This window comes from Rattus norvegicus, chromosome 4 (genome assembly GCF_036323735.1).
Source record: "Rattus norvegicus strain BN/NHsdMcwi chromosome 4, GRCr8, whole genome shotgun sequence".
Lineage (NCBI taxonomy): Eukaryota > Metazoa > Chordata > Mammalia > Rodentia > Muridae > Rattus > Rattus norvegicus.
The window spans coordinates 159,697,349-159,715,166 of record NC_086022.1 but is presented as its reverse complement, the minus strand read 5'-3'; the positions used below and the strand labels follow the sequence as shown (position 1 = coordinate 159,715,166).

Here is a 17,818-nt window from a genome sequence, read left to right as displayed (position 1 = left end):
AAAAGAAGGGCCAAGATAGATCACAGGGGAATCTATCTTCTGGCTCCACCCTCTCTCCAGCCTTCTCATAGTTGGGGCTGATGGGAAACCTGATGTGGTGATACCAGCTTTTGAAACCTTCTGGGGATTTCTTGGGTGCAGGGTGGACAAAAGGGAGTACCGGGAGCAGAGTTCTGGCTACTGCTGTTTCTGGCCTCGGGTCACAGAGGCAGTTGAAGTGAAAGCGAAAGAGAAACCAGTAAGAACAGAGAACACAGGTACTAAGTGAGGCTGCTCAAAGAACCCCCTCTTCAGCCAGAGATCTCTAGCAGGGGAACTGTGGAGAAGGCAGCCAGCGAGGAATCGCCCGAGAGCAGCCTCCATGGGCTGGGAGCCCAGCTGGTGTCTGCTGCTCTGTTTGGCTGTCTCTGGGGCGGCAGGGACTGGTGAGTAAGGAGACCTGGCTGGGGCCTGGGGGAGGGGAGAGGAAGCTCTGAGCTAAAGAAGCCCCAGGAAGTCACCTACTCAGAACGGCAAGTTTGCCTACTAAGCCTCGCAAATGAGTGTGGCACTCGAAATGTGAGGAACCAATTTGGAGAGGGGTATGACAGAGAACTCACAGAAAAGAGGCTTCCTTTGTGGAAAGGCAGGGTGCTACCATTCTGGGAGAGAGCTCACTGCCTTGAGTTGAACCCTTAGAAGAGGAAGGGGCTCCCCAGGCTAAGAAATCACTTGGGAGGTAACTCCTGGTGGGCGTGGCCATGGCGGAAAGCAGAGGCCTCTGGGAAGGTTGGGTAGTGAGAAAATGGTTGTCAGTGTTCCTAGGAACAATAAGTGCTCCAGTTTCTCTCTCCCCTTTTTTAAACCTGAGAATTTCTTTCAAGAAATTTCCTTGCATTCCCACAGTTGAAGTCCAGGAATATAAAATCATAAATCTCTCTGGCTTTGAGCAGGACAGATCTAGAACTTGAAACAACTCAGAGTCGCAGTCTGAGTAGCAGGTGCCTCTCCAGAAGCTCGGTTTGTAGATGATAATGACACCAAGACGGCGGGACCCAGAAGGCAACCTTACCTGATGATCAGCCTGCGTTTGGTAAAGGGGTAGGAAGCAAGTGTGGAAGAGGGTGCTTGTTTCACTTTCCCTGTAGACCCCCCGACAGAAGAAAGACGGTGGCAGGCCGTGGACATCGTCTTAGACTGCTTCTTGGTGACAGAAGACAAGCATCGCGGGGCTTTTGGCAGCAGTGAGGACAGGGAGAAGGCCCTGCTTGTACTGAAGCAGGTGCCGGTGCTGGATGATGGTTCCCTGGAGGGCTTCACAGATTTCCAAGGGAGCGCAGAGGCCAGACAAGATTCACCGATTATCTTTGAGGCGTCCGGTAAAAGCCCCTCATCCTAGGCTTCCTCCATAGGGACAACCCAGCTCCCAGTCCTATCTACCCACACCTGCCTCCCCACTGCCTGGCGTTGTGTATCCAACATCACCTCCATGCGCTGTCTTTCTCCGCAGTGGACTTGGTACAGATTCCCCAGGCAGAGGCTTTGCTCCACGCTGACTGCAGCGGGAAGGCGGTGACCTGTGAGATCGCCCAGTATTTCCTCCAGGCCAGACAAGAGGCCACTTTTGAGAAAGCAGATTGGTTCATCAGCAACATGCAGGTTTCTAGAGGGGGGCCCAGTGTCTCCATAGTGATGAAGACTCTAAGAGATGATGAAGCTGGAGCTGTCCGGCACCCTTCGCTGAACATACCCCTGAGCCCCCAGGGCACAGTGAAGACTAAAGGTGAGAAAACGAAATGCACTGGCACAAGGAAGAGTTCTTAGGAAGATTTTTTTTATTAGTGTGTGTGTGTGTGTGTGTGTGTGTGTGTGTGTGTGTGTGTGTGTGCGCGTGCGGAGGTAGAGATCGGAGGACAATTTGTAGGATCTGCCATGTGGGTTCCAAGGATTGAAGTAGTTCACGAGGCTGGGCAGCAAGCACCTTTACCCACTGTGCCATTTCAGTAGCTCCAAGAGTTGTCTTTTGGTTTGGTTTTTTGTTTGTTTTTTGATTTTGCTTTGTTTTGTGTTGAGAGACAGGATAGAAGGAAGAAAAACAAATATCACGTAGGTCCTCCTGAGGTCCCCTAATAGACCTTCATCTTTTCTAAAATATCCCGAGTCAGGAAGAGGGCATGCTGAGATCCTTACTGGAGCAAGGGTCAAAACTTAACAACCATCAAAATGGAGATGACTTTTATCTCACTGTGCTGTCGTGGGGAAGGACACATGAGGACACTGTGTCTACTACGCACGTTGTCACTGCACTCTTATTTAGCCAAACCCTGTCTCCTCCCAGGGAAAGGGAGGCGGTTTCAGCAGAGCACAGGGAGACAGGTGTGCTCAGTACCGCTTGCTATGAGTCCCAGTCCTCATCCCTCTCCCACTTAGTGCCTCCTGCCAGGTTCAAGAGAGAGAACACGATGACAGGCATCTGGAGAGTCCAGTTCGATATTTTACCTCTGAAAAGGAGAAACAGGTCCACAGAAGATGAAGATGGGGGTGCTCCTCTCCTATCCCTGCAAACCCCTAAAACATTAGCCTTTAGTATTATTTTGTCCCATACTGAGGATTGAACCTAGAGCCTTGTGCTAAACACGTGCTCTACCGCTGAACTACAGCTACAACTCCTTTTTTATTGTGAAGTTTTATTGTGAGGCAGGGGTCTCATCCATGTGCTTAGGCAGGCCTGGAACTTGTGGTCCTGTCATGCCTCCTTGGTAACTGATGGTACAGGCATACACTACCACACCCACCAGCTCTGAGGCCCTTTCTAAATGTGCCTTGCCATTTGTGTCAGAAAAGATTTCCAGGGTCTCTGTCCTAGGCCATAGATGGCTTAGTGCTGCTCCCTTTTTGAGTTTATTCAAATCTACAAATAAAACACATGCATCCACACAGCCTTGACTTATTCCTGACCTAGTTTAACAATGGTCACAGTTCCTCTCTGCCTCCACTAAAATAGATATTCTCCCCTGAACTGACTAGGCTGTAGGAGCCACAATATTTCACCCCCAAATGCTCCCATGTGCAGTTATAGCTGATAGCTGAAAGTCAAGGCCATTCTGCTTCACAATCACCAATGACCTGAGAAGCATATCGAGGCAGGGAGCGCTCTAGTCACAGTAACAAGGGGGTCCAGTGCATATAGAACTGAGTAGTGTTCTATTCATGGGAAGAATTGACTAGTAAGGCTGGATGTGGTTGTACACATCTGCAGTCCCAGCGCCGGAGAGACAGAAGCATGAAGACCGTGGGTTCAGGCTCTCATGCGTGGCATACTGCCCTTGTGGCTACCATTAATTTGTGGCCCCATTGGACAGGAAATGAACTCATTCAGTGCCACTGTCCTGGGAAGGGAACTGGAGAAGCTGTCTGTCCACAGCTCAGAGGCCAGGTGGCCTTAAGGAAGTCTGTAAGTCACCCCTTTATTTTCTCTCTACAGTGGAGTTCCAGGTGACAGCAGAGACCCAAACCCTGAATCAGCTGCTGGGGTCCTCTGTGTCCCTGCCCTGCAGGTTCTCCATGGCACCAGGCCTGGACCTCACCGGCGTGGAATGGAGGCTACAGCATAAAGGCAGTGGCCAGCTGGTGTACAGCTGGAAGACAGGGCAGGGGCAGGCTAAGCGCAAGGGCGCTACGCTGAAGCCTGAGAAGCTCCTCAGGGCGGGAGATGCCTCTCTCACCTTACCCAACCTCACTCTGAAGGATGAGGGGAACTATATCTGCCAGATCTCTACCTCTCTGTACCAAGCCCAGCAGATCGTGCCGCTTAACATCCTAGGTAAGGCCAGCCTTGGTTTTTCTAGGATAAGGAAGAGGGAGGTGCCTATGGGACAAGGAACAGGGAGGTGCCTGTGGGACAAGGAAAAGAGAGGTGCCTATGGGCAGTCTCCCAGACTAGAATCCAAACCCAGAGATGAAGTCCTGTGCATTCCCACAACCCAAATGCTGTCTCCATCCCAGAGGCACAGGTGGCATCAGATAAGGAGCCTCACTGAATACCAAGATAATTCCCCCAAGAAACTAGACCAGAATCAAAATCCCTGGGCTAGCCCTCTGTAATTTCAGTTTCCTGGACCATTTCCTTGAGAGGGACCCTGCTGGTGTGCAGGCAGAGAAGTAAATCACAAAGAGAAAGAAACCTTGGTTCAGATTGACTTCTTCAACCTGGATCAGACTTTCAAGTCTGATACAAGGTGGTTTTTCCCCAACAAATTTAAACGTGGTGTAATTTGGAAAAAAGTTTCCTGGTGTAATACGGTTCCCCTGTAATTACATCAGAACTGGGCACAGAGGACATGTCATTTCTTCCAAGAGAATGTGTTCTAGGGATACGCTACCTGTGCTAGCTTAAGGGCCTAGGGAAAGCTCTGAGATATTCTCAGCCACATAGTGCTATTAGCCACATCTGGTCCTGGTTGGGGAGCTTGGGGAGCCCCCTGTTATACAGATGATGTAAGGGTCATTTAGATTACCAGCCACCTCCCATCCTGGTTGGAGGATCTTGTCAGGGCCCAGTCTAACAGGTTATGCAGACCACCATGCTACTGATCACTTCCAATTCTCAGCTTCCTGGATGGGAGGACAGGGTTTTGTTTTGTTTTGTTTACATCTTTCCCATTGGAAAGACGGTCCTACATGCTTCACTCCTGGTTTCTGTGGAGATCAGTGGCCACAAGGATCTTCATGTTGTGTCCCAGCACTTCCTGAGGGGCAGTAGCCAATTATGGACAGGCAGAAAGGGCAGTTCTGATCACAGTGAGCAAGCACTGACTTGCAGAGTGATAAAGAGAAAACAAAAGGGTAGGGTATATGGCTCAGTGGTACAGTACTGTAAGGGCCTAGGTTGAATTCCCAGCTCTATTTTTTTTTTTTCCGGAGCTGGGGACTGAACCCAGGGCCTTGTGCTTGCTAGGCAAGCACTCTACCACTGAGCTAAATCCCCAACCCACCAGCTCTATTTTTAAGAGAGAGAGAGAGACAGAGAGAGAGAGAGAGAGACACAGAGGGGAGAGAGGGGGGCGAGAGAGGAGAAGAGAGAGGAGAGAGAAGAGAGAGACGAGAGAGAGAAGCATGCTGGCCAGTTGGGCAAATGCTTCTTTTTATGACCTGGCCCAGATGGAGCCCTCACCCCATCCTGAAACACTGAGAAGTCTCCATAACCCACCTTCACTCTTGCGAGGCTCTGGGCTCCTCTGCAGGCTCTAGTCGGATACCTCTAAAATCTTACTCCTCGTTTTTTCTCCAGCTTCCCCCAAAGTACAGCTGATCTTGGCAAACAAGGATCCACTGCCCTCCCTCATCTGCAGCATTGCTGGCTACTACCCTCTGGATGTGGTGGTGACGTGGATTCGAGAAGAGCTGGGTGGAATTCCAGCCCAAGTCTCTGGTGCCTCCTTCTCCAGCCTCAGACAGAACATGATGGGAACCTACAGCATTTCTTCCACGGTGACAGCCGAGCCAGGCCCCACAGGTGCCACTTACACCTGCCAAGTTGCCCACGTCTCCCTGGAGGAGCCCCTGACAGTCAGCATGAGGGTTTTGCCAAACACAGGTACTGGGAGTGTCCCTTCTCTTCCCCCATATTCAGGCTTGGGCTCCCCTGGTTCCAAGTCGCCTTTGGCTTTGTGCTGATGCTCATGCACTTCCTCAGTTCCGCCTTCTGCACACTCTTGACTTTATCTTTCCCAGAGTGGCAGCCTCAACCACTATGAATCCCCAGCCTCCAAATGAGTACGCTTGGGCTGCCTCTCGGGGGCGAAGGAGTGCTGTCCTTTCCTACCAGGAGCTGGAAAGACACATCAAGGCAGGCAGGGAAGAAGACCCACAACAGATCCTTGAGCCCAGCTCAAGCTCAGCAGGAATGGAGCCCTGAAGACTGGGAGCACAGTCCATGTGAAAATCAAATGGCACAAGAGCCTACAGAGAACCTAGGGAACATGGCTGAGGCTGAGGGTGTGTGAGAAAGAGGGCGAGAGGCAATGCTACTTCAAGATAACCACCTCTGCACACTAACAAGCCCAAGCATTGCCAACTCAACTTTCTAGATTGATTTTACTATTGTGTGTTTGGGCGGTTTGCCTGATGTAAGTGCACCATGTGCATGCAGTGCCCATGGAGACATGAAGCTGGCATCAGATCCTCTGGGACTAGAGGTACAGAGGCTCCTCAGCCACCATGTGAGTGCTGAGCATGGAACCCAGGTCCTCTGCAAGAGCAGCAAGAGCTCTTGACTACTTAGCCACCTCTCCCCACTCCCAATATCCTCCACTTTTAAGGACGATCTCACACATTACGCCTCTTCTTTTTTTTTTGGAAATGGGTCTTACTGAGTAGGCTAGCCTCAGACTCCTCTGCCAAGCCGTCCTCCTTCTCAGCCTCCCAAAGAGCTGGGACTACAGACACCTTCACCATGTCCAGGCTCGTCTTACCGATGAGCAGGCTGGTATTTGCAGACACTGAGCAGTTTGCCCAAGGTTCTCTACCAATATTCAGTAAAAGAGAAACTAACCAAAAGGCAAGCTGAACGCCTTAAGTGTTTATACCCTGTATTTCCCATGGGCCGCACACTTCATCCCAAAGGCCACGGAATGTTGCAGTTTTAGGCAGGCAAGGATGTGCATCTCACAATGAAACATCCAAGAAGTCAAGACATCGCTTTGTGGCTCCATAAACTACAAGCTCCCCTAGAGTTTGCCTTTTGTTTTGGCTCACATCATTCCCCAGCTGTTTGCTGGTAGTCACTGGGATAGCTTTGATCTCTCCTGCAAGCCACTTGCAAATGTCCTGAGGTAGAATAGGGTCTAGTAGGGTGTGCCTGTAATCATAGCACTAGAAGGCCGCAGCAGGACTCATGCACAGCCTCACCTCCTTCTGTGAGGATGTGCAGCACTCAGACCAGAGCTCCCCTCCTACGGGGAGGGCCCTGGAGGGTGAGGGCTCAGCGTGTGGTCTTGTGCTCATTCTCACCCACAGAGCAAAGAGGAGCCTTGGGAGTCATCGTTGCCAGCATCCTCTTCCTTTTTGCGCTCTTGCTCCTGGGACTTCATAGACAGCAAGGTGAGTTTGTAGATCAACCCACTTCCAAGTACCAAACCAGGGATGAAGCCCAATGCGCTGAGTTCCAGATGTTTCTGCCATACCCCCAACATCTGCTTTCGGAATTATCCTAATTGAAAGCAATCTTGTTCCATTTTCTCTCAGCTTCATCATCAAAGTCCACCAAGTCTGTGAGGCACTCTGAGTAGCCGCTTTCCTGCCTCCGAGTACAAAGAAAAGCTCTCGTGTTCTAGCTACCTAAGAACCCTGTGTTGAGGTGTGGGACTGAGACGGGCCTGAAGGAGGCAGCACATTGGGAGTGAGGTACTGACCCTGGTCTGTACTAGTCTCTGCCTTCCTGTATTATAGAGAAGAGAACCCTGGGCTGATGAAAGGAACGGGACAAGAGATGTTTAGAAATGGGGGGAGGGAGGCAGGGGACAGTCACTTAGAACAGGGCTCTCCCTTCTCAAAGGAGAAGGAGAGGGAGGAATGGGGTGGGGCGGGGGGGCGTGGAATTCTTCATGAGGAGATACTAGAAGGAGGGAGGGAGCTGATATTGGAATGTAAATAAACTAAAAAAATCAAATATTTAAAAATTCTCTTAGAAAAAGAAATCAAAGAAGGGGCAAGTGAAGGAGAGGGAGGGGTTACCACCACTCACAAACTCTGCATTGTCAAAATAAAAATGTGCTGTCTACAGAGCAAAGCCTTCCTACTTTCCTTTCTTTCTCCCTGTTGGTTCCAGCAGAACCGTGGGTCCCCATTCCTAGCTGCTCTAACTTGCAGTTTCAAGGTATGAAGCAGAGGCCTTCAGAGGCCTGCTGGGGCTATTTCTGCACTGTTATGTCATCAGAAATTAGGGTTCTGACCCTTCAGACAGTTATCAGGTGTTTTGGGAGAGTTAGGCTACACTCCTTCAGCTGCAGGAAAGGTTGTGTTCATTGCTATGAAATGCTTTATGGATACAATGCACCTGAGCATATAAAAACTGTGGACTATGAGGTCTGTTATCAAAGAATAAAATGGGAGGCTAGCAAGATAGCCATCAGTGGTTAGGAGCACTGGTTGCTTTTCTAGACATGCTGGATTTGGTTCCCAGAACCAAATGGTAGCTTATAACCATCTGTAACTAATTCCAGGAGATCTAACACCCTCTTCTGGCCTCCATGGGCTCTAGGCATGCATGTGGTGCACGTACATACACACACACACACACACACATACACACTCAGGCACACACATATAGAAATATTTTTAAAGATGTATTTGTTTATTTGTTTTTATTTTGTGTATGCCTGCAGAGGTCAGACCAGGCACTGGATCCCCTGGGACTGCAGCTACCCACAGTTGTTAGTGGCCAATCGAGCTGCAAACTAGACCTGGGCCCTCTGAGAGTTCTTTTTAGATTTATTTATTTTATCATTGCATATGTGTTGAGTGTTTTGTGTGCAAGTGTGTATGTACACCACCTGCGTGCCTGGTACCAGAAAGAGAGCATCTGATTCCCTGGGGGACAGGAGTCACAGGGGTTGTGACCCCTCATGTGGGTCCTCTGCAAAAGCGACAAGTGCTCTTAACTGCTGAGCCAACTCTCCAGCCCTAAATAAAAATTTTAAAAATTGAGTTGAGGATGATGGTGCATACTTTAATCCTAGCACTCGGGAGTCAGAGGCAGGGGGATTTCTGAGTTTGATGACAGCCTGTTCTACAAAGTACATTCCAAGGCAGCCAGGGATACAAAGAGAAACCTTGTCTCAAAAAAAAATTTTTTTTTCTGGGTTTAGAAGCTAGTTTTTGCAGACATTACTAGTAACAGAACAATGTCTTAAAAGAAAGTGGGAGGAGGGCTGGAGAGCTGGCCCAGTGACTGAAGCATTTGTTGCTCTTAGAGGATCGGGATTTGCTTCCCAGCACCTAGATGGTGGCTCACAATCACCTGTAACTTCAGTCCCAGGGGACTGGATGGCAGGCGCACATGTAGTGTAAATACATGCGTGCTGACACAGACACACACACACACACACACACACTAAAGAGCAGTAGATCTCAGACTGAACTTGCTATTTCAGAAGAATGAGTAGAGAAGCCACTTATGAGACAAGCACAACAGTGCGCACTGGAAACCCTACCTTCAAATACCAAAGAAAATAAAAATTAAACTGAAGAGGGGAGCGAACCATGCATGAGGATCAAGGAGGTACGGGTTGGAAGGCTCCCCCAGGTCCAACCTGTAAGATGTGACAAGCGGGTGGAGGTGACTGGGAGAGGCTGAGAAAACCTGCAACTGTCTGCCAGCATGCGGTGCCCACTCAGCTTCCTGTCAGCACTTCCTCTCACCAGCACCTGCAAGGCCAGTTGCTTCAGGTGTGAAGGCTAAGGCACAGACCACTTCCGCTGCCAACACAGAGACTTTAATCTCCAGGAAGACCGAAGAATACACACATCAGCCCTTCTGGCCTGGCGCCAGCATAGGACAACACCTCCTCCTCCCCGTCCCCAGCACAGTCCAAACAACAGTAAAGTCCATGTTGTGGTAGGAATTTGTATTTTTCGCCTTTGTTGAGAATACATGAGATTGGTAAATCTGTCACATGCCTTTGGTGGAAGGACAACTCTTACTACTATACATAAACTGTGAGACTGGGTTAGGAAAGACACGGTGGTAATGACAGACACAATGGAAACCCCACATCACCTCATGGCAAACAAAGAGGATGTGGGAAGCTTGGCTTCAACTGACTGCAGATCCCAAGGTAAGTTGCATATTTGCTCATGCACATGGGTGGGAGGGACAGAAGACTGCAGAGACACAGAAGGGGGTCCAGGGTGAAGTGAGAAAGAAAGTAGAAGGACTAACAGCCCCAGAAGAACAAAGCCAACTACACCTGGTAAGCCTTGGAGGGACAGAAACCCAGGAAATAATCCCCCGCTGGGGCTGGGTGGGCCAACAGGGTAAATTGGCTCCAGGCTTGGAGCACACCAAGGACAGTGTTGGTTCTTCTCCAGCGGTGACCCCTGCACTAGGCAAAGGGAAGCCCAGAGTCTAGTGGAGACCTTCAGGGAACGTTGGGAGGGTACACTGACTGCTTCCTTCCAGCTCTTCAGTCCTGCCCTGAGGCAGCACGAAGGAAACGTGGGAAATGGGCAAGGGAAAGGAAGGATGGTTCTGCAGAATGAAATGCTGCTTCACGGGAAGTGGGCACCCAGCCTAGCATGGCCACCTCTCCTGCTTGTGCACCAGAGGACAGCAGGAATAGAGGTCTGAGAACACCCCTCCTGCTCCCACCCTGCTCCCACCCCAGCACCTGGCTTTACCCCATGCAGCATCCTATCTGAGGCTCAGCAGAAGCTCCCAAAACAGACTGAGCAGCTCCTGTCCTCGGTTCCAGAGTCTGCGCACAGAGCATGCAAAGGGAGGGAAAGGAAGGAGGTGATGCAGGATGGATGGACACGGCAGCTGCAGAGAAAGAACTGAAGGAAGCACGGCAGGCAGCTGCGGATGCGAGGCCCATGCCACACAGCAGTGCACGGTACACCTGACACAGCCTAGACCCCGCTATCCAAGTCTGAGCTGAATCTGGAAAGGCCCTCCTGCCTCATCCTTGTCTTACACACAGTAAGTGGGTAGTGCAGGGGGAAGTGTTCTGTGGGACCCTGGGAGTCTCACCATATAACTCTCATTTCTCTTAATCAACAAGGGAGGTACAGGGCTTTCATTGGAGAGTGGGATGGCATGGAGCGTGTTCCTGAGAGCCTGTTATCCTCAAAGCCCCTCATTCCCTGAAATTATTTGGTGCCTTCATGAACAACATCAAATGCTTCAGATGACATGAAGAGGTGGTAGCTCCTTCTAGTCAGAAGCATGTGGGACGCCTTCTAGAAGAAGGTAAGAGTGTCCTGCTGTTTTTAAAATCAGAAGGTACTTCTCTCCTGGGGCTATAGAGACAAAGCGAAAAGTTGTAAAGTTCCCCCAAAGACACAGAAAATCTTGTACTGACAGATAACAGTAGCTACAAAATGCAAGTTTGATGTTTTTCTAAAAGGGATTTGAAGTTGGTCTTTAAACAGACCTCTGGGACCCAAGACAGGCCTGGTATGGGAGGAAAGTTCCAAATGAGGACAGCAGGTCATAGTTCCCAACTAATATATACATATACATATACATATACATATACATATACATATACATATACATATACATATACATATACATATACATATACATATACATATACATATACATATACATATACACTGGCAGCAAGCTACTACTTCCCAACTATTCTTGCTTCCCTCCTGCCAAAGGCCAGCCTTTCTTGGACACAAATGCCTTTCTCTTCCCCTCAGCCATGCTAACTTCTCAGACACTTCACCTCTGCCATTGGCCACAACTCTTTTAAGCTCCAGGGCACATGATAAATGGGTAAAGAGGAGGTGCTGGGTGTTCTCTTCGGGCAGTGACTTTCAGGACTGTGCCACGAGCAGCATTTCTAGTTTTGAGGAAGAGTGCGAATGAATGCAACAAAAAGGGAAGGTCGGATCACAGAGAAGCCTGGGCCAGGATGGAGAACGGAAGATGGAGGACTTTGTTGAGAGAGCAAACAGAGGGGAAACATGAGCTTGGATGGCAATGGAGAACAGGGAAGGGATGGCACATTCTCAAGTAAAAATGTAGACTGGACACAGGAATCAGGAAGTCCCAGACGGAGAAGAAAAAAAAAAGAGACAGGAGAGAACAAGAGGGCAAGTTACAGCACATCACTAGACATTCAGGTCTCAGTATCAGGCACCCCAGCCCCAAGGTCTCCCTGGACCCAAGCCAGGGACAGACAGCACAACCCCACCTCCTCAGCAGAAAGGTCAGTCTCCCACAATTCTTTGCAGGGGGAGGTTTGTCCATCAAGGAACATCCTTGGTCTTGCCCTTCCTCCCTCCCAAACCAGGCGACGATCCCCCAGCGGCCATCTCCATACCTCTGCAGAGCAGCCCCACTCCCCAGGCAGGCAGGCAGGCAGGCAGGCAGACAGGGCTGGGAGAAGACTCCAGGACCTTCCCACCTCTTCACCCCATCAGTGGCCTCAGCGATACTTACTTACAATTACTACCACGATGATGGCACAGATAGCTCCCAGCATGATCATCATCTGAGGAAACAGGGACAGAGCATGAGCCCTTCCTTGCACTCAGGAAGTAGGAAGACAATCAGGACCAGAGATGGAGGTCACCACAGGCCTCTGCCTCCCATAGGATCCTAACTTCAGGAGCAGAGGACCTGCAACCTCATGCTGTTTACTTCCTGTTGCCTTTTTTTTTTTTTTTTTTTTTTCCTTTCTTGGAATAGACAGGCAAACTTTGTGAAGTGTCTGCTGGGGTTACAGAAGTTGTGGATATTTAAGTACATATACTGAGCCAGCGTATGGCTGCTGGGGGTCTGGGGAAAGAGCCAGGTGAGAACTTCTGTAGAAGACACTAAAAGGAAAAGCCACCTCACTCGTCTAAATTCTAAATTCCTCTCCCTAGGGCTTTCTCGGTGGCTCTGAATACTCTAGCGTACCCTGGTGGCCAGTACAGGAAATACATATCAAGGGGGCTTCCAGATTTCCAAGGAAAGCAGAGAAGTCAGTGGTTCTCTCTGGAGAGGCAGGGACTCTCACCTTGCAGTTTTTCCACCAATACTTCCTTTTTAGCTTGGCAGCACTGCTCTCAAACACTGACGCTCCTGCCTGCAAGGCGTCAGCTCGGTCATCCAACTCTGACAACTTCTGGTCCCTCTCCAAGACCTTGTCCACATTCACGCGCATGATGTCCACCACCTGAGGAGACAGCAGGAATAAAGATGCTGAGAGTTTTTCCCTAGAGATGGAGAAAATGAATGGCCTAGAGATCGAAAGCCAGGGCCTTTTAATCCATGGGATGCCTTGTCCACCAGAGCCTTTCCCCTATAAAAATGAGGAAGACAGGTAAACCCATTCTTGATTTAGACACTCTCATGGAGTGTGCCAGGTGCCTACCTCCTCCACTTGTGCCTGGGTTTGCTGTAATCGTCTGTTACTGGTCGTATTGGGAGGAGGACCAGGAGGACCCCCACCTGGGGCAGCCCCTTCTGTCCCTTCAGCAGGTGGCTGAGCTGGAGCAGACCTGTGGAGAGAAGTGAAGAGTACACAGAATAACCGAGACAAGAAAAGAATCGCGTGTCCTCACCTCACGAAAATGGAAAGCTCCTCGTTTTAGCTCCTGAGCCATCGCAAGTCCTGAGATGCAAACTCAAGCATATCCTCTGGCACAATGGCCACAGGGACAACTATGCCAGCCTTGACCTAAATGGAATTAGGCTGGCCACGTGAAATAAAATGGGACATCCCAATCCATGGGAAGAGAACTTTGTAGGGACCACTAAATTGCAAGGACACTTGAACTCTGAAGCCTGAATGTGAAAGAGGCAAGCTGATGACCCTGCTTATGGGGGTGAGGGGCATCTGGTTCCCAGTACTGTTTCACTGTGTAATTGTACATTATGGCTGCTGCAAAGACAGCTTGGAGAACCTCCAAAAGCAAGGTCTGTAGAGCTGGAGTGAATCAGGGCTGTTTGTATTATTCTTGACAAAGAAGATAGGAGCTTCATTTAAATTGAATCTGATGTGAGGCCTAATACAATTACACAAATTGTTCCAAAGCACAGAGCAGAAGCAAAAAAACGTTCGAAACAGTCCTCAGTGTACATGCAGCATAGACACTCTGTTCATTCTCCTTCAGACTGGGCAATGCCTCAGGATAGTCCCCTGGTCCCCTGTCACAGAAGAAAGCTTCAACTGCACTACTATGCATGTGAGGACCAGTCTCTCTTCCAGCACCACTGAGGGAAAGCAGTCCCAAGGTCTAAGAAGGGAAAAAGTAATGCAGGGTGGATTGGGTTTGGTTTTGATTTGTGTTTTGGTTGGCTGGGCTTTTTGTTTGTTTTGTTTCGTTTTGAGATGAGTCTCATGAAGCCCTGGCTCTCTATGTAGACCAGGCTAGCCTGAAATGCAGATTCACCTGCCTCTGCCTTCCATCCGCTAGGGTTAGAGCAAGTGTGGTGTCTTGAAGATAAACTTCTCTCTGACATTCATCAGCTAATGAGTTTCCAGAATTAAACCTACAGAAGATTTTTTTTTCTGCCATGGTGGGGGCCACACAAGCAAGATAAAGAGAGAAATTTAAATTTTAATGTAATAGGATTTCTTAAGTGCTAAAAAAAAGTCTTTGCTAGAAAAGTCCAAGAATAAGTACTGTAAAGTTTAAGCCACCCAAAAGTTGCTAAAAACGTGAATTCCTTGACTAATTACAGCAGAATATGTAGACTCTTCTTTTCTATTACTAAGTGAAATGTCCGGTAGACAAAATATAATAGTCCCTCAGCGAGACTCTATAGCAGATGAAACCGGCTTCTTCTACTTAAAGGGTCACTTTCCCATTTTCTTCCTAGACGTGAAGGAGGGCACAAAGCCATGGGAGCCACAAGATCCCACTGCTATTGCGCTAGCTAAGCAATCTAGCTCTAGACCAGAGGCAGGGATTTCAATGAGTTGGTAGCAGCTAGTGTTGGAAAGAGTCCAGGATGGTGGCACCAATGACAAGATTAAGGTCAGAGACCTCGTGATTCCCTGCTAGCCACCATGCTTTCTCCACCTCCTTCCAGACATCACACATGAACTCTTGCAGCCAGTCAGCTGAAGAGGACCCTCCCCCCACCCCAAACATCTAGATCTATATATGGGCTTAAAAACTGCACAGAATGTCAAACCATAGACCTCAAAGAGGCAGGATAAAATGAGTGTATAGCTTTAGAGGGCTCACTTTACTATTTGTTGGGAGGTAGAAACACTCCACCCTAACCTATCCAGGGAGTTACAATCCTTATGTAATACAAAATCCCCTCCCCCTTTGTCAATAGAAGCAATGCAAGAGGAGTGTGGTGGTGCACACCTTCCATCCCAGGGTTTGGAAGGCAGGGGCAGGTGGATCTCTGAGCTCAGGGTTAGCCTTATCTATAGAGGGAATTCTGAGACAGCCCAGGCTACACGGAGCAACCCTATATGGAAAAACCAAACAAAGGAGAGAGGGAGAAAGGAAGAAAGAGAGAGGAAGAGGAGGAAGGGGAAGGGAGGGAGGGAAGGAGGAAGGGACGGAGGGAGGGAGGGAGGGAGGGAGGGAGGGGGAGAGAGAGAGAGAGAGACAGAGAGAGAGAGAGAGAGAGAGAGAGAGAGAGAGAGAGAGAACACACAAATACAAATACATCTAGCACCAGGCAAGCGATCCAGATAATAAGTGGAAGGAAAGAAAATCCTTCATTGTGTGTATGTGATCCTAAAGGGAAGGTCTGAATTTATCTAGCCACAGATCTTCAAAGGGGATGAAGCCGAAAACAGCTAAAGACTAAACTATGCTTTTGATAAAATGAAGAATTCACTGTTCTCCCTATTTCTCCTCCGATATTTGGCTAGGATTTGATCACTGGAAATCACCTTAGCATAAACAGCTGCATTAGGATCTCATACTACTGTCCCCTGAGACTTTCTGAGCTGCTCACAAGGCGCCACAGAACTAGCAAGTAAGTTTCTGCAGCTTTGCTCACAGCCATGAGGCAGGTACATCACACTTTGGGTGAGGGGCATGCACAAATCCAGAGACTGCGGGCAACCCAAGTCAAGAATGGACAGGTGCACTATAGTGTAAGTCTTCCCAGAGGCTTTAACAGACTCTGTCAAACAAGAAAAGGTCTCCGAGTTTCCTGTCTAAATCTATACCTCCCCCACTTTTTTCCCCTGTGGGGGTTCCACCACCCAAAGACAAGAGAGGAGGGTGCAATGAACGTGGGACCCCCGCACCCTCGCCCTGCCGTGAAGTGCCAGCCGCAGCTGGTGCGGGATGGAGCGCTGCCCGCATTCCGGGGTGGCCCGGTCTGGGGGCCGCGCGAGGTGGTGGTTCCCGGCGTCGCCGCAGCTGCTGCAATGCGCCATTTTCCGTCCCGCAGAGTCGGACACTGCGGGGGAGAGCCTGTAAAGAGGTGTCGAGGACCCTAGACCAGAATCAACTCACATTTTTCTGAAAGAGGAAGTGGAGGTCCGTCCCCTCTCTAGAGAATGCAATGAGACAGGCAGGGAGACGCTGCGGCTGAAGTAGACGGAACTGCCGAGCTCCGCCTCACGCGAGCCACCCGGAACTCTAACTGCGGTGGAACTTACTGCAGGTGCAGCGCCGACTGTCGGCTTTATTAGACATGACCACGCCTCGTGGATGACGTCAAAATCTCCAGGTCCAATCCACCTGGGGCATATCCTGCTAGTCCCGCCCCCACGACTACAGCAATTACCGTTGTCCTCTTATTTCTATTTCTTCCCTGACCAATACAAGAGTGGCTTGTTTTACGTCCAGCTCAAACTCTGAGGGCTGTCTCTCAGCGGCTGAGTTATACCTTTTATGGTGCCTACCAACCAATCGCTGAGCTGGAGGCTGCTGTCACTCTTATCGCTCCCGCCCACAGGCACCTGGCGAAAAGGAAACCCAGGTGACCTAGACTCTGAAATCCAACTGGCCCCGGAGGTTCAGCAGTGAATGCATATTCATGAAGCCCTTGGCTGTAAGGCCACCCGGTGCCTGCCTGAGACCCTAAAATCCACAAAGGCTTTGTTAGTTCTTCTCTTCCGATATAGCCTGCCCTATATTGAACTTCGTCCCTAAACCTGTTCTTTCTAAGTTACCACAGCGAGTTAATTAACTCAGTCCAGAAACCTGAACTAAACTAGACATCCCTATTTTCTGTTTTTGCTTTGTTTTGGTTTTTCGAGATTTTTTCTTTTTATATTTTTCATTTTTTTATTTTATGGTACAAGTTTTTGCCTGCATCTATGCATGCCTGGTGCCCTTGGAGGCCGGAAGAGGGCGTATTCCCTGGAACTTGAATTATAGATGGTTTTGCGTGCATGCGAGTGCTGGGAACCAAACCCTCTGTAAAAGCAGTATGCTCTCTGAGCCATCTCTCTACAGGCCCAGCCCTTTCCTCTTTACCCCTCCTCCAAAAACTAAGTGGAATCGATTTTCCGTCTCAATACTTAAAGACTTTCTTTTTTCTTCTTATCGTATCCCTTTCCTAGACACCAATTGTAAAACGCGACATTATTTTCTGTTTCACATCTTTAAACGGATCTATATACGTGATTGCATTTTCTTAGCCTTAGAATTTTTATTTCACATTTAGTGGAAGCTTGGGTTTGTATGCAGTGTAAGTTTTTATATCTCACTCTTGGGTATTCATGCAAAGGAAGAGAGAAAATAACAGCATTAACAGAACAGCTACACCTTGACATTCAGAGACTTTTTTCCCCCACCAGAAACAGAGGTTTGTGTAGTCCAGGCTGGCTTCAAACTTGAAATATAGTCAAGAATGACCTTGAAATTCGGATCCTCCTAGTTCTGCTTCCTGCATGCTGGGATTGCACAAGTGTACAGCCTTGGCCGGTTTCTGCAGTGCTGAGCGTCCTTCTCTGTTCCTTTTGCCTGCTAGGCAGTCACTTTGCCAACTGAGCTCCATCCGCATGCCCCAGAGACCATCTCTCAGAGAGTCCTGGTTTTCACTCAGATGTCCGCCCACATGTTGTAGTCCTATGTGCGAGCCCTTAAGTCTTTGATGATGCAGCATGTCCTTACTAGATGGAAGATACTCCTTTTCTCCCTCTGGAACTTCCTTTCCAGTGCCTGGCATGCACTCTGCAAGTTTTGA

The 17,818-nt window shown here is 49.2% G+C and overlaps 2 protein-coding genes across 2 annotated transcripts; one reads left to right on the top strand and one right to left on the bottom strand.

Annotated features, from left to right (window-relative positions):
* Positions 1–29: 29 nt before the first annotated feature.
* Tapbpl (TAP binding protein-like) lies at positions 30–7,481 on the top strand. Its single transcript, NM_001106622.1, has 7 exons — positions 30–425; positions 1,128–1,358; positions 1,490–1,762; positions 3,464–3,802; positions 5,270–5,575; positions 6,997–7,080; positions 7,225–7,481. Exons 1-7 carry the CDS (start codon positions 362–364, stop codon positions 7,266–7,268), a joined length of 1,341 nt encoding a protein of 446 aa, NP_001100092.1. The 5' UTR covers positions 30–361; the 3' UTR covers positions 7,269–7,481.
* A 2,103-nt stretch (positions 7,482–9,584) lies between these two features.
* Vamp1 (vesicle-associated membrane protein 1) lies at positions 9,585–16,273 on the bottom strand. The gene is given in 5 exon segments (NM_013090.2): positions 9,585–11,738; positions 12,155–12,206; positions 12,717–12,875; positions 13,074–13,200; positions 16,138–16,273. Coding segments are annotated over 5 exon segments (357 nt in total). The 5' UTR covers positions 16,140–16,273; the 3' UTR covers positions 9,585–11,721.
* Between the last annotated feature and the right edge of the window lie 1,545 nt (positions 16,274–17,818).